This window comes from Lepidochelys kempii, chromosome 1 (assembly GCF_965140265.1).
Source record: "Lepidochelys kempii isolate rLepKem1 chromosome 1, rLepKem1.hap2, whole genome shotgun sequence".
Taxonomy (NCBI): Eukaryota; Metazoa; Chordata; order Testudines; family Cheloniidae; genus Lepidochelys; species Lepidochelys kempii.
Genome location: NC_133256.1, coordinates 46,398,184 through 46,414,722, shown reverse-complemented (window position 1 = coordinate 46,414,722; position 16,539 = coordinate 46,398,184). Strand labels below are relative to the sequence as shown.

The 16,539-nt window shown below is 45.4% G+C and overlaps 1 protein-coding gene across 1 annotated transcript; it reads right to left on the bottom strand.

Annotated features, from left to right (window-relative positions):
* Positions 1-4,475: 4,475 nt before the first annotated feature.
* ALOX5AP (arachidonate 5-lipoxygenase activating protein) lies at positions 4,476-15,033 on the bottom strand. Its single transcript, XM_073321837.1, has 5 exons — positions 14,744-15,033; positions 9,859-9,958; positions 8,748-8,818; positions 7,399-7,480; positions 4,476-5,406 (listed from the first exon to the last, which is right to left on the bottom strand). Exons 1-5 carry the CDS (start codon positions 14,811-14,813, stop codon positions 5,244-5,246), a joined length of 486 nt encoding a protein of 161 aa, XP_073177938.1. The 5' UTR covers positions 14,814-15,033; the 3' UTR covers positions 4,476-5,243.
* Positions 15,034-16,539: the final 1,506 nt, after the last annotated feature.

Below are 16,539 nucleotides of genomic sequence, written 5' to 3'. Positions count from 1 at the left end.
GATAACCTGGGGCAATAGGGCTGATAAAGCTGTGGGGGGAGAAACGAGGAACGCTTGCTTAGAGATGCACTGCAATAACAATCAAAGGTGTGGAAATGGGCACCTTCTGGTCCTTGTACCCTCCCCTGGTGCTGAGTGCAAGGGATACCGAACACCTCCCCATGCCCCTCTCCCCGGCCTCATAGGACCGTTGTGGGGAGGAGGATATAGCGCTGGGCGATGACGGCAGCATGTTCAGCATAGGCTGCAGAGGGACTCTAGCATCCAAGGTTTCAGCTGCAAGGAATGCAAAGCACAAGGGTAGCACTGACAGTGCATGCATTGTTTCTGGTGCAAGGTTAATTTTTTTAATAAAAAAGCACCTCTCAGTACACTTCACTGCAAACCACAACGTAATCACAGCCGCTGGCTATTGCAAGAGTTGGTTTGCTGCTCCAGCCGTAGTGAGTAAGGCCACGAGGCATGGGCGAGAGGTCTTGTGCTGCTGCTTTTGTGAAGACATCCTTGGGAGCACAGGTTGGAATTTGAGAAAAGCCCCTTTCCCCTAGAAACCTGGATGGTGCTTGAGGACAGGCACCACTGTAAAACCCCCCAAATAGTTTGTTTATTTTACAAAAGTGGTTGGGGGGGGTGGGGAAGGGAGACAAACAGGAAACTGCCTCCCTCTCACCCCTTTTTTTTTTCAATGCTGCTGGCAATGCTCAGTGATTCCCTTCCAACCACAGCCACGGCACGTTTGGGAAAGCGTGGTTGTGTGACCCAGATTTCACCAAACAGTGGAGGGATTACTTGTTGAACTGTTTGCGGTTTAAGGTCTAGCATTGAAAACTTCCCCCATTTCCTCTAGGGGATCCTATGCGAAATCACTCTCCTGAGGGTAACAGAGGTGGCAAAGGAGCAGATGCTGCAAGTGTCTGGTGTGACAAAGCTCTATCCTTGCCTCCGTGGGTCCCGCGTTTCTTGGCGGATTTCGCTAGCCTCAGAGGCTCACTGTGACCCTCCACATAACCCTTCTTTCTCTAGAGACAAGGGTCACAGTCTACTGAGCCATTTTCATCATAAGCCAGCGAGGGAGGTGAGGAGAAGTTATCCTTCCTTGCAGAGTCTCTGTTGTCTCCCAGTCTCAGTGATTAATCAGGGGGCAAAGGTGGTGGTGGGGAGCCCGGGCCCACCCTCTACTCCGAGCTCCAGCCCAGGGACTCGAATAGTATCAGCTATGATAGCTGACCTTTTAGAAACATGACATGTACAATTTCCTGGGCTACTTCCCCCACAGCAGCCCCCACTTCCTTAGGCTCCACTTCACCCTTATCTCAGGGCCTCCTTTCTTGAGTCTGATATGGTGTGTACTGCTCAGTCTCTCCAACAGCGCAACTTCCTCCCACAGCTCCTGACATGCACCCCCACCTGACTGACTGGGAGGCTTTTAACTGGTTTCAGCCAGCCCCTGATTGGCTTCAGGTGTCCCAATCAACCTAGCCTTCTCCCTGCCTTCTGGAAAGTTCTTAATTGCCCCCAGGTGTCTTAACTGACCTGGAGCAGCTGCCATTTCACTGAACCTGGTACCAGGGATTTGTTTAGCCTGGAGCTAATATATCTATCTCCCACTACTTTTCTATAGCCATCTGGCCTTGCCCCGTCACACTGGGTACAGACCTGGTCCTTATGCTGCAATGATGTGTGCTGCAGTGAGGCCAGCAGAGTTAATACTGGAGTGGTGTGGGAAAGTGTCCTACCGTGGTGGACAAAATAAGGCAGCCTTTCCCAGAAACCTTCCGCAAAGGATTGCAGAGTACCTCCATGAAAGCTTCCTAGAGATCTCCATGGCGGATTCCTGGGCCATCCCCCTGCACATAAACAGTCTTTTCCAGAGAACACCCTCTGCGTAGCTAGAGTGGCCTCCAATACCCACTGCACCTACTTTTTTGTTCAGATTAAACATAAAAAATAATAACATGTAGCCCCTAGGGTTTGATTGGAAATGTGCACTCACCAGAGGTGCCTTCCCTGGCACGCTCCACCGCCAACTGATTCTGTGAAGGGATGGGCTCCAGGGTTAAAAATAGTTCTTGGCTATCGGGGAGAATGGATCCTCTGCTTGCCTGCCTCACATTCTCCTACTCCTCCTGGTCAACGTCTCCCTTGTTGTTGCTCGCGGTCGCCTGTGGCTCCTGGGAGGTATCCACAGAGTATCCAGAACAACTGTTCACCTCCCTTGTCTTCTGGTATGCTTGGCGAAGTTCCTTTATTTTCACATGGCATTGCTGCGTGTCCCTGGTGTAGCCCTTCTCCCCCATGCCCTGTGTGATCTTGGCATAGATGTCAGCATTTCTTCTGCTGGATTGGAGCTCTCCCTGCACAGACTCCTCTCCCCACACAGCAATAAGATCCACCACCTCCTGTGTACTCCATGCTGGAGTGCGTTTGCGGCCTTGAGTCTCCATGATCAGCTGTGCTGGCGAGCTCTCTATGTTGGTCAAACAGGAAATGAAAATTCAAAAGTTCCCTGGGCTTTAACAGGGGAGCAGCTGTTTCCTGTGTACCTGGCTGAGGTGCAGTGGAGCTGAAAGTGCTCTCCAGAGCGGTTACAGCGGAGCACTGTGGGACACCGCCTGGAGGCTAATTCATACAAATTACACAATGCAGTGTCTACACTATTCCTATGTTGACTCATGGATGTCGAATCAAGCGCTATGCCTCTTGTGGAGGTGGTGTACAGAAGTTGACTTTACAGGCCACTTAGGTCAGTGGAAGGGACTTGGTAGTGTAGACACATACATTACTACATTGACTTAACACGGCTTATGTCAATCTAAGTTTGTAGTGTAGACCAGGCCTGATGTGCCTCACTTCAGTCTCAGTGAAGACAATCTGTTCTGCCTCTGGAGAAGGCAGTGCGCAGGAAACTCTGTGCAAGCCTGGGACCAAGCATTAGTCTGTTTCTCCCTCTGGATCCCTGGGCTCTGGGAGTGGGATGGGTGTCTGGGCAAGGGGGTAGGCGAACAGCTGGGCTCTGGGGGGCCGGGGGGAGGATGCGGGTACCTGGGCTGGGGGAGGGGCGCTGTTGGGCTCTGGGGAGGAGAGGGTTTGGGTTTATTGGCTGGGGGGGGGGGCGCAAGTGGGCTCTGGGGGGAGGGGTTGTGGGTGTCTGGCCCCCCTGGAGCTGGGCTCTGGAGGGAAGAAGGGGGCAGAGAAAGAGGAACTGGGTTGTCATAGGGGTTTCTTTAACTCTCTACTGCCAGGGGAATTTTTGTGTGTGTCTGTATTGTTACAGTCATACTTACTGACAGGTATTTTGAAATAAATTACCAAAATAATTGAAATGGATGTGATTGTGTAGTGTTATTTTGAAAATTATATGTGAAGAATTTTAAAATATTATGTGCAGAATTTTTATTTTTTGGAGCAGAATGCCCCCAGGAGTACCCTAATGATGTGACTGCAGCTGAGGTAATGTGGTATGGGGCAGCAGAAAAACTGACTGTGAAGCAATTATCTGAAGAGTGTCATGAAGTTTTGAAGCTAAGGAAGGGAAAGAAACATTTGCACTATACCAGGAGGTAAATTTTCTAGAGCTGTAAGCTCAAAGTGTTTAGATTATGTATGATCAATATTATACATGCTGTTCTGTTTTGTCAATGTGTGTGTGTGTGTGTGTGTGTGTGTGTGTGTGTGTGTGTGTGTGAGGAGAGAGAGGGGGAGAGAGAGACAATAAATCAGTCGCTTAACATTTAAAATTCCTGCACTGAGTGGGAGAAAAAAATTATGTAGTGTCATAATGCTGCAAATGGTTAGCTACACAGATGCCTCTGATTGACTTTAAAGAGATCATAACATATTTTATAAGTAAAATGGTGTTAAATGTTTAACATGAAAGATCTTTCCCCCATAAACAAGGAAAATATTACATTTGTAGAACAGTCCTTTGGAAGCTACTAAGCCAAGCAATTTGATGAGAATAAAAGCCCTAAGCTAATATGCATTAGAGAGAGCTGCTTTCTGGGGATTTCATTTGTAAAACAGCTCAACTCATTCTCCCCCTCTCTCTCTCTCCACAGCAAGCAGTCTCTGCCTTTCCCAGTGGAGTTATAAATAGAGCTCTACTCACCCTGAATGCCATCATCAGACAGCTTTAAAAGCTAAGCATTCATATGGTAGCAGTCTTTAAAAAGTGAGAGTTTTGTCTGTTTGCCTACATTGGCATCTTATCAAACCATCCCTTGATATTGACTTGTAGGGGCATGTTATTAGTGTTGTAAGCAGGGAATTAAATCCACTAATAGGGCAGGAGTTGTTCAATATGCCTTCTTTAGATTGTGCTCATAGCTATTAGCTTACAGTGTGGGCTCAGTCCTGCTCCCGCCCTTCACTTCACTGGGAGTTTTGCCATTGATGGATCAAGCACTAAATGAAGACGACATGACAAACCACTTTCATCTTTTTAGATTGCTTTATTAAAAACAAAAACAAAACAATCTCAGAGATAATGGAGTCTCATTTACACTAACGCCCCTTTGCATTCCTCTGGCAATTTGCCCTGCTCTGGCACTGTACAGAGGCTTTCAGGTAAATCAGATTCCGGTCCAATCTGCAGTCATGCACTACTAGGGGTTTGGGTCCCCCTGAGTGCAATGAACGTTGTATATAAGTGAGGATTGCAGGATTGAGCTCTGGGTTTTCATGGCAACTGAAGATGAATGAAATTCGGCTAAAACATTTTTTGGCTGGAAAATGACGATTCAGTGACACCAAAACATTTTGCAAATTCATGTCAATTTCCCCAATTTTTTGGTGTAAAAAAAAAAGAAAAGAAAAAATTCCAAAAAAATTGATGAGTTTTGTCTCAATGGTTCTGAAATGAAACAGGTTGATTTTTCCATTCAAAATGACTTTTCATTTAGAGATTGCCTTCAATTTTAATTTTAAAACATTTAAAATGTGCTTAAAATCAGAATGGAATGTTTTGTTCCACCTGAAATGGTTTTTTGGTTGTTTCATTTTTTTAAACCTTTTTAATCTGAAGATTTAATTGGAAGTTATTACCCTTCCTGGGGCACACTGACTGTTCACAATAAACCATCTTAGTTGTAGGAAAAAGGTTAAAATCAAACCACAAAGCCCATAGAGCCTGAGATTTACAGCAGTCTAAAAGGGTTTGTAGGTTCATTTCGTAAACAGCTGAATTATATCTGCTTTTGGATATTGGTCTGTAAAACACACTGAACAGCTAATGCTGCAAAGAATTAAGGAATGAGTAGCAGTGGGGAGATGGTGTTGGTTACAGTTTTTATATACACTTCAAAGTCACTCCCAAAAATGAGGACAAGATAATAGTTGAGGATCCCAGCAACAGACATAAAGAACAGGAATGATATAATGCGTTTTCCAAATATGTAACCAGGAGTGCTGGGGAGAAAGAGAGAGAGAAAAGTAATATACCAAGATTTATCACCTTCCTTGAAAAGTGCTCAACCTCTATAACTGTCGTTCAAACCACTTTAAATAGACTTCAGAAGCTCAAATCCATGGGCCAAATTCCACATTGACTTGCACCCTTTCAACCCCTTTAATTTCAGCAGAGATGCACAGGTATAAATCAAGTCAGGCCCCCAGTGCTGAATTCATGCTTCTTCATACTAATGAGTGCTCCATTTAAGAGACACGTTTTAGCCATTAGAGATGGTCATTTCTGATCATATTTAAAACCTAATTCAATAACCTTGTATTTTAATGGGATGTAAAATTTACAGGGGTCAATTTTGTACACCTGGATATTACTCACATTAACCCTGATTGGAGCTGTGTAGACATCAACGGGAGAATAGACCCCTATTCTTTCACTTTGCAAATGGAGAGAGATAATCACACAGGCATATATTGAAATAGCACTGTGAGCAGAAGTTGTCTTCCCACCTGCTCTGCAAACACAGTCCACACTGTGTGTCAACTCCAAACTCCCCTGTTCCCAGAGTTTTGCTTTATTAACAAAGAAAAGAATAGTAAGATGATAGAAAAATCAGCTCCCTTACTCCACTCCAGCATCGTGGGGCTCTACCCAGCCCAGGTGCTGCTCTGTGTAATTCTTCTATTCCAATATGTACTTGAGCATCTGTTTTTTTGGTTTTATTTACTTTATGTGAGATAATCCAGTAAACAAACCTCTTCTTTCTTTAAACTACCAGTGGGATCAGACTGTCAATGCAGGTGTGTAAAACTAATGGGAGATAGCGATGGAAAAGTGGACCCTGTACTTTGTTTTATTTATTCCTTTAGTTGTAAACTCTGGGCACTTATACACAATTGATCAAAAATGCAATAACCTACTGCTACCGATCCAGACTGGCTCCAGAATAGATGGACAAGACCTGAAGGTTAACAAATCCAGGCTATTTTAGCACCAGGGCAGGGGTATGTGTGGCAGAGTCAAGAACCCCACATGGAAAATGTTTTGAAACAGCCCTCTCAAACCAGGGGCCCATTAGCTCTAGCACCTCTACCAAGTGGAACACAGGGAGAGAGAGGCGGCATCTCAGTTAGGCAGGTTCCAGGCCATTTAGGATTTCATCGATCAAAACACCACCTTAATCTCCAGGCCTGACTACAGAGCTCTAGGGTGCTCCTAACATGAAACACTGCTTAAGAAGCAGGCAAACATATTCTGCTCCATCTTAAGTCATTCAAAATAGACTTATCCCTAATCTTGTCTGGGTTGAGCTTCAGCCATTTTGCCCTCATCCAAGCTCAGTCTCAACCAGACACTGGGTAAGTCATTCAAACACACCAGGTGGGGTAGGCAGAAATAGGGCTTGTCTTCACGGCAAAGCTAACTCAAGTGATAGCTCGAGTGTTGCCTCTAACTACTTCCATCCACACGCACAAACCCTTAATTTGAGCACAGCGGTGTTTTTAACTTGAGTTGGCTGGCCTGCCAGGGAGTACAGTATAAAGCTGGAGTTAGCACAACTCATCTGCTGCTAACACAACCACTCTGCAGTGTGAATGCGGGCCGCTTGAGTGCTGCTCGTCCTCCGATGCCTTCTCACAAAGTACCCCTTTGTGCCCAGAAAGGACAGACAAGTTCAGACAAGAATTCATAGAGTGTTTCATCTTACTACAGCGCTAAGAACCATGGGATGGGCCCCCAGAAGTCTTAGTGTCATAAATGAGTGAACATAGTGCTAGTGTGGACACAGCAATTCCAGTGTTGTTTCACAGTGTGGCCGCTATCACTTGAGCTAGACTAACTTGAGAGGAATAACTCAACTGTAGATAACTCAAGTTAACTCTGGAGTGAAAATGTACCCACATACATACTGAACAAGAACGGTGTCAAGATGCCCTACCCATGAAAATGTTTATCACCCAAAACACTTGTAAAAAGCTCCAGTGAATTCTTACCTTTGTGTCCTCTCTCCCAGATAGCCAACAAAGTACTTTTGTCTCACAAACAAGTACATCATTCCAGCAAAGGCAGCAGCAGCTGAAAGGAAGATAAAGCAACACATATTGCAAACTACCATCCAAGTCTCCCATGTAGGCCTCATTATCCATAGAGGTCCATATTGCTGTTCATGCTGGATAGGAAAACTGGGGAAAGCCTGTATTCTGAGAAGCTGGACGAGCAGTGGGACCCAGAAATTGAAGAAAATAAATTCTGTGGAGAATTGCATGATATTTCCCGCCATCTTTGCAGAAAATATTGTGGGCCAAATTCTGCCCTCAGTTATGCCCATTAAAGTCAATAGGAGTGCTCCCGCGTGAGGACCAGTGCCGGGCCCACACGCAGGGCCATGCTCTGCTCGTCAAAGAGTGCTGCACTGCACGTGCCCAAGAGCACAATCTGGCATATGTTCTGGTTTCCCCAGAAGCCCCGAGTATGGGGCAGCAGGTCACTGCACTACCCCAGCAGCAGGCCAGGCACCGTATGGTCCGAAATTGAGTTTTCAGCACAAAAAGGGTTTTCTTTGTGTTTTAACACTGGCTTTTCCCAGGCCAGCAGGCCAAGCCCCTACCTGACCCCAGCCAAGAGACTTCTGTCACTCAGAAACAATGACTTACCCCCGGGTTCAGCAAGGCACTCAAGTGCGTGCTTGACTTTAAGCATATGAATACTCCTACGGAATTCAATGGGACTGCTACTCACGTGGTTAAAGTTAGGCACATGAGTAAGCCCCTTGTTGAACTGGGCGCTCAGAAATGAAGGCTAGTCTAGAAGGCAGCAGTGAGCAATGCAGCTTTCGCAAACACCCCTACATGCTGGGCACCATTTCCCTGACAGCACAAATCTCCTCTGGCAGTGTCCTTCCAATCTTCCACCAGTGGTGGATTATAGAAGAGTGAATGGATTGGCTACTCTGGGCCCGGTGCTCTGAAAGGGGTCTCCCAAAATAACCACGCTTCCATTAGAAACCCTCACTGCCTCGTCCACCCCACAGCTAGGAACTGGGACCCCAGGTTCCTGACCAATCTGGGCCATGTTTCACCGTGAGACATCCCTGTCTGTAATGCAGCTCACAGGAGAGTGAACAGCTAATACGTTAACAACTCGAGGCTGCAGGCCTTTCCTCTCTGCAATCTGGCAGAGTAACCTCAGTCTGTCCCTTGCTGAAGTGTGGGGAGGAGGGGTCAGGTCACGAGCCTTTTTAAGTGACAATATTAAACTGAGCCTCAGAAGACACACAAATTATATATGTTTATATATATATATATAGAGAGAGAGAGAGAGAGAGAGCTGAAGTACATGTTACCTTGGCTACAAAGCAGCCCAGCACACCAAAGCACAACAAGAAACGTTGGGTATGCGTCTCTGCAGTTTTGGCTAGGAAGGAATTAAAAAGGGGGAGTTAAAAACAGACTGAGAACAGGAAAAATATCCTTCTGCCTCAGAAATACAGCTACCAGCTTACATATGAAGCATCTGGAGATTTACCTCCCTGTTACATCGGGACAACGAGGGGTGGCATCCATCCACCACGTCAGAAATAGACAGCAGTGCAAAATGGATGGCGTGTGTGAAATCCATCTCCTGAACTGCCATGGTTAATCATGTCTCATATATTCAATGCCTGATGCACTGTATCAGCTTGGGCAACTCTTGTAGTCCCGGTCCATATTAATCAAATTACTGACACTCAAAACTCAATAATAAGGCAAAAGAGAGAACGGGAATCACAGCAAAGACGAGGCTCTTGTGAAATCTGCCTGTGTTTTTTTCTATAGCTTAATAAAAAGGAATTATTTATGCCACTTTGTTCATAAGGGAATGTCGCTGTAGAGGGAAATATTCCTTTATAGGTTCTGGGATACACACCCACATGGGGTGTATATTTATGCATCGTAAAGTACAGAGCACATTGCCAGTGCTTAACAAATAATAAATAATTATTTAATTTTCTTTTCTTTCTTGGGTGGTAGTGAAATTCCCCTTTTCAAAAACGATCACAAGTGACCACAAGAACAAAGCAGGCTCGCCTAGTGGCTAGAGCATGGGTCAGGGACTCGAGAGACCAGAATTCTATTCCCCACTCTGCTACTGACCTCCTGTTGGTCAGTTCACCTCTCTGTACCTCTATCTTGCCTGTTTAGCCTGTAGACTCTTTGTGGCAGAGACTCTTTCTCACTATGTGCTTGTGCAATACCTACTACAATAGATTCCAGATCTTGGTTGGCGCCCTGAAGCACAATTATAAAATAAATAATAATGATAATAAAGTACAAGGGCCTGATCCGACATCAGTGAGGCCTTTCCATTGACTTTCAGTGGACTTTGAATCAGGCCACAAACGAAGGCAAAGATTAAACTCAACAGCAAAGGTCTTGCTCTCTTCCCTGCCCCTCCTACGTGGTTTGCATACTCACTTGGCAGTGAAGACACGGTCAAAGGCAGAAGATCCAACCCGCTGGAAACTCTTGCCATTATAGTTCTTGCTTTCATGCTCCACTTTGGTTGCAAAAAAGGCTGTTAAAGAAAAGCAGGGTTTGGTCTGAGGGTTAAACTGGACACGTGCATGCTTAGTATAACGGGCTGGGTTCTTCACTCGACAGCCCTGTATCCCTCTTGGCACCACAAGGTTGTGCTGGTGTAAACAGGAGCAGAATTCGGGCCAACACATTCTCGTCTAGGTTTAACCAAGTGCTTTAGTTCACAAATGTGACATGGAGTCCCTTCTGAAGTGCCTACACGTTTTTCTGGGGGGCCTCACTTCTGAGCCTGGTGCTCACAAAGGAAAAAGTTTATTTGCTATTTTGTGTCCACATCACACAGCTTCATATCCAAACTGGAGGAACATGCATCAAACCCTTCCCTGAGTTACCTTTCACATTCCTGACATGTTCTGTAAAGCCCAACTCTCACCTCTCATTGGAAGAGACATCAGATTTTACTGAGATCTGAGAATCCGTCCCCTCCCCGGCAATATGGAGGGTTTTTTGCCCTTTATCTCATTGGCTTCCATATGGGATTACTAATCACTGCACTGTCTCAAGGCTGGATTAACAACACAGCTGATTTGAGCTGGTTTTGCTAAGGCAGGCACCTGCAGAGGAAATGGCCATAACTGATGGAGTGAAGATCAAAGCTTAGCTATATCACAGTGACCAATGTGTGGTAGATTCTCATTTCCATTCATTTGGGTGGAAACCGGGGTCTGAGGAGCAGCTATACTCAGCTTTTACTTAGCCCTTAATCTGGGAAATTTCCACATAAATAAGTGAAAGTTCCTCTCAGTAAGGGGTGAAGAAAAGCTGAGAAGGAACCTGAGGATTTGGCTCTTAGGTATCAGTAATCTGTGTTCTACATCTATGGTACAGAGATCTCAAACACACATCCCTGAATGATTTTGGGCTTTTGTTGGATCTCAAAGGACCTCTACCATGAACCCTTCCAAAAAAGTAGAACAGATTTTTCTTTTACACGTCCTCACTTGTCCCACCCTAAAATTTTTGCTAATTTATAAACGGACACAGATTTAAATTTACTACTAGACACTAGAGTCACATCTAGCTTTTTGCAATATCAGGTATCTACCTGCCTGAAAAGCCTGCTTTCCATGAGGATCAAAGATCCAACTGGTTTTTAAATGCTGACGCTTGTACATCCTGGGAGGGCATCCACTGCCACACTTTGACATGAGTCATAAGAGAAATTCAGCAATGACAGATGGATGTAGTGTTATGCCAAAAAGGTGCTGGCTGGCCTGCCATCAGGGGCCTTGTATGGAATCACAGACTTCTTAAAATAAATGGGTGTGCTAAAGCACTTTCCTTTGTTCCCAACATTAGGCACATCTGAAACCCTGGAGCAGTGCACAACATCTGGACACAAAGGAGGGAGCTAGGTCCATGTGGCCAAGGGGAGGGTATGGTGCTAATGGGGGTTCCCAGGTCAGAATGAAGTGATGCTGGCTGGAAAGGTGAAACACTTGGCCCAGACATTGTCTCCACTGAAGGCATGCAGCTCCTATTCATGAAAGTGGTGTGAAGCCTCTGGGTCCTGGCCAACTCCTCGCTAAGCGTGGACGACCAGGTAGCATCAGTTGCCAAGAATACTTTCTTTCATCTCCAGCTTGCTGGGAAACTTCACCCCTTCCTCATGAATCAGGCCACAATGATCTGTGCATTTGTTGTCTCCAGGCTGGATTTCTGTAACTCACTGTACATGAAGTTGAATATGAAGACAATTTATAGGCTCCAGCTGGTGCCGAATGTGGCTGCCCCCCTACATGGCACAGGCCACTGTGAGAACTTCAGGCCTGTGCCCACATTTGACCACTGGTGCCCAGTTAGCTTCCAATGCCAGTTTAAGGCTGTGGTCCCAATTTTCCAAGCAATTAATGGATCAAGCCCCAGACACATCAAAGAATTAATTTCAGTCTTGAACCTCTGTGACTGATACATCCTTCTGGGACACGGCAGATCTCAAAGCCCAGGATGAAGCATGGGAGAGCTGGGGACAAAGCTCTCTCTGTTGAGGGGATTCATCTATGAAACACTTACAAAGGAGATCAGATGAATCCAGAGTCTGATCATCTTTAGGAAATACTGCAAAACCTCTCTCTTTGAGACAGCCTGTCCACCACAAGTGACATTCACAATACAAACACCTTTAACAACCCATTGAACCCCCTTCCTCTCCTTCCCAAAAAGTCCCAGCCCAGCCTACCCCAATTAAAATTCTGCCCCCGTAAAGGCAGAAATGCCAGAGAGACTCCATTGAAGTCCACTTGGGACTTCATTATTGCTATCTATTTTACATGGAAGGTGTTCAGGTGCTGTGGTGATGAGTGGCAATAGAAAACTCTAAGATAGATAGACACAGTTGCCATATGGCCTTGTTAAGAAGCAGAGGCAGAGAGACTGCCTCTGCTTGGGCACAGTGCTGGCTGGAGAAGCTGGCTTGGGATTTCTGGAACAGCTTGTGTAATGTATGTTTCTACTGCTGTTCAGGGAAACAGGACTTTTCTATGTATATTTCTGTGTGAAACTGATTTATCATCCAAATGGAACCACGCAAACATGCCTAAGAACTTTGCTGGACTGGAACATTAACATAACTTCTCCCATGGGTGTTGCTTGTTTTTTTTATCTCATATTCCTATTAGCTATTTTTACTACATTTATCATCACTTTCATTATAGGGCTATCAGTCCAGGTTCAAAAAACCCCATAGATAAAAGACTTTGGGGGAGGAGGAAGGTGTGCAAGTCTGCCCTTACACAGCCCTTGACTGGTGGCAGAGAGCTGCAACAGAACACAGAGATGGAACCATTGGGAGTTACACACAGGGGTCAAGTACAGTGTGCTGCGTGCCCTGAGTGTGTGATAATAATATCTGAACACGTTCCAAGGAATCCCATTTTCCTTTGTGTGACCTCGTAGGTAACTATGGGGTAGTGGTGGTTCTGGGTATGAAATGCAAATTTAGCTCACTTTATCACTTTTATGATTATGCATTTATTTTTACACACACACGGGTTACACACCTTGGTTCCTGCTCCGTCTCCTTTGTGACACTTTGTGAAGCAAAGAGGATACAGGGGAAGACTCACCGGTAGAGATCTACTGCACACCCCCTCACCACTTGTCATATGGCTGTGCCGGGGTGTGCCAAGGTGTGACCATAGCACCCTTCACACAGTTCTAATTTGCACCAGGAGCCAAATTAAACCCTGCTGCCCCCAGGAGCAGGGGAGGGGAAAGATGGCTTTCAAACCACATTTCCCCTTCCCGCCCCGCAACTTGTCGTACCCTAGATCCTGTGCCAAGCATAGTTCTTGCCAGACCCAAGGATTTGGCTCAATAATCTGATGGTCAGATTTCAATGCTATATAAAATGTGCATGGAGTGGAACAAGAACAGACAAGTTTCCTGGATGGATTAACTAAAGGAATTGTATTGGAAATATATAGGTCATTAGACTATGGCTCCCCAAACTCCTCTGGTAAAATAACTGGAAACACAGCTGGGCACATCTATTAATGGATGTGCCAAATTTGGCCATGAAATGTGAATGCACATCCACACTTAATGATGGTAATTTACTTGCCAGTGCTGTACAAAACAGAGCAAGGCCCCGTCCCTGCTCCAAGATCATCATCTGAGAGCCTGTTCCTGCAAATGCTTAGTGCCTTCCTCTGAAGGCAGTATTTGGGTCTAACCCACAAACACTTTGCTTTTGTGAGAGATAAGAGCTCCCTGTAGGGCTGCTCAGCTGCATTTTCACTCCGACTGTTCCACCCCTGCTTTTGCTGCACCCACCCCTGCAGCCCAAGAATGAGCTACCCCGACATGAATCCAGTTCCTAAAGCTGCACGCGGTGCCTGATCCAAAGTCTATTTAGCACCAGGGTTGTCTTCCTACTGACGTCAGAGGGCTTTGGATCAGGCCCATAATGAGGAGTCCAGGTATCCATGTCTCAGGTTGCCACCTCACAATTCTCCTTGAACGTGGGGCAACATAAATGAAATCGTTTTTGTAAAAAGTCACGCATCTGTGTGTATCCTGGGTCAAGTTTTAGGGGATCGAATAGGTATAAGACATGAGTGCCAAGTAAAAAGTTTGCAGAAGAAAAACATTTAGTTTGCCTAAGGAACCTTAAAAAAAAACTGAGCTAAAGAGATAGAATAAGATAAGCTCTGAAATATCAGATTCCTCTGATGAAGGACATTTAGAACATTCTCAGCCATGAAAGGGTTAAAACTAGCAAACTGAAAGACTGAAGAATGAGTTTCAGGAAAGTAGGGTAACTAGTTAACCTGAAAAAGTAACCAGGCTAGAACTTTTGCTGGTATAATTCAGTTCAGTACGATTGATCATACTCATTTACGCCCGCTGAGGATCTGATCCATGTTTCATGTCAGTCGCTCAATTGCACAACCTCTTCCACATCCAAAACCAGGTCTCTGCTCTTGAACATATTTACAGAGGTGCAGATAGTGGCTGCTAATACTGATATATATTTAATAAACTTACTATAGTAAACCAAAGATCGGTATCATGTCACTGCTAATATAGCCAACCACTAGCACAAAAAACAGTCTGCTAAAAAGGGAAGCTCAGAAACCAAGCTTGCTCATATAGACACACACACATATATACCCACAGAGCCATATACAATAGGAGAAAAAAATGTATTAAAAATAGGTCAATTTACATTTCATATTCAATGCATAATAGATACTAGGAATTCTTTACCCTTTTTCTCAGCTTCCTCTTTCCCCTAAAATAAATGGTTCTCTTTTCTTACCATTTTGGAGAACACTGATAAGGCTGACTATTGCTAGGAGGACAATGCTCCCCAGCACTTCATGGTCCATTTTGGCAGCAGGCTTGTCAGAGTGGACTCTGTAGCCTCTTCAGCAGCACAGCCCCAGAAAGCACAAGAAGAGGAAGTGACGGTCTATCTTATCTTGCATCATGAAATCTTTCTGATGGCTTCACAGCTCGACACCACAGCCCCTCTTATTTAGAAGTATATCAGGGCAGCATGGCTGCCGATCATATTTCACTAGCTCTTTGGCTGCCTCTTCCTCCATGTGTGGATTAAATTTATCTACAGATATTGCCCATAGCAACCTAAGGCAATTTGTCCACTGATCCATGAGGATAAATACTGTAGAGAGACATCTCCTCCTTCGAAAAGCAGGGTAGCCAGGTTACCTAAGGTCATCTGTTTGATTAGCTGTGACAATTCTAGGAAATCCAGTCGAAAGCAAATGGAGCTCTAAGGCTGCAAGAAAGCAGCCGCGGTTGCCATGTCAGTGTCTTCTGGTGTCCCAGTACTATAAGAGATATTAGGAGAAAAAGTGTATTATTGAACAGTCAGACCCAGTCATTACTTCATTTTCCCATATACCCACCTCACCAGCCTTGAATACAAATCCAGCAGTTGTGTTATGAATCTCTCACTACTGCAGGGACTTTCATGGGAATAACATATAGACCTCAGAGTCATAAACCAAGAGCAAGTTGGATTTTTTCCATCCACATGCCCAACCAGAAAGGAGAAAGGTGTGGCAAGCACAGGTGTGAGAAATGAACTACAGTTGTTCTCAGAAAGAGAAAAGGAGTACTTGTGGCACCTTAGAGACTAACCAATTTATTTGAGCATGAGCTTTCGTGAGCTACAGCTCACTTCATCGGATGCATACCGTGGAAACTGCAGCAGACTTTATATACACACAGAGAATATGAAACAATACCTCCTCCCACCCCACTGTCCTGCTGGTAATAGCTTATCTAAAGTGATCATCAGGTTGGGCCATTTCCAGCACAAATCCAGGTTTTCTCACCCTCCACCCCCCCACACAAATTCACTCTCCTGCTGGTGATAGCCCATCCAAAGTGACAACTCTTTACACAATTTGTGGGGGTGGGGGGGTGGAGGGTGAGAAAACCTGGATTTGTGCTGGAAATGGCCCAACCTGAAGATCACTTTAGATAAGCTATTACCAGCAGGACAGTGGGGTGGGAGGAGGTATTGTTTCATATTCTCTGTGTGTATATAAAGTCTGCTGCAGTTTCCACGGTATGCATCCGATGAAGTGAGCTGTAGCTCACGAAAGCTCATGCTCAAATAAATTGGTTAGTCTCTAAGGTGCCACAAGTCCTCCTTTTCTTTTTGCGAATACAGACTAACACGGCTGTTACTCTGAAACCTCTCAGAAAGAGAGAGATTCTTGGCAACTAAAGTGTCAGAAGAAACAATCTGAACAATGGACACTTAAGCAATTATGCAATAGAGTCAGATATTCTGTGTCACTGTATAAAGCAGGGGTGGGCAAACTTTTTGGCCTGAGGGCCACATCTGGGTGGGGAAACTGCAAGCAGGGCCATAAATGTAGGGCTGGAACAGGAGGTTGGGGTGTGCGGTGCGGGGTGTGGGAGGGGGTGCGGTGTGCAGGAAGGGGGTGGAGCACAGGAGGAGTGCAGGGTGTACAAGGTGGCTCGGGGGGGTTGGGTTGCAGGAGGGGGTGTGGAGTGCAACAGGAGGCTTAGGGCAGGGGTTTGGGGTGCAGGAGGGGTGTGGCAGGGGGCTCAGGG

What these genes read in the sequence shown, in the direction of transcription:
- ALOX5AP (XM_073321837.1), bottom strand. Translation starts at nt 14,813, where the DNA reads ATGGACCATGAAGTGCTGGGGAGCATTGTCCTCCTAGCAATAGTCAGC. An exon ending in GACCGTGTCTTCACTGCCAA is followed by an intron (nt 8,819 to 9,858) that starts GTGAGTATGCAA and finishes ATTCCTTCCTAG; the next exon opens with CCAAAACTGCAGAGACGCAT. An exon ending in TGGGCTGCTTTGTAGCCAAG is followed by an intron (nt 7,481 to 8,747) that starts GTAACATGTACT and finishes TCTTCCTTTCAG; the next exon opens with CTGCTGCTGCCTTTGCTGGA.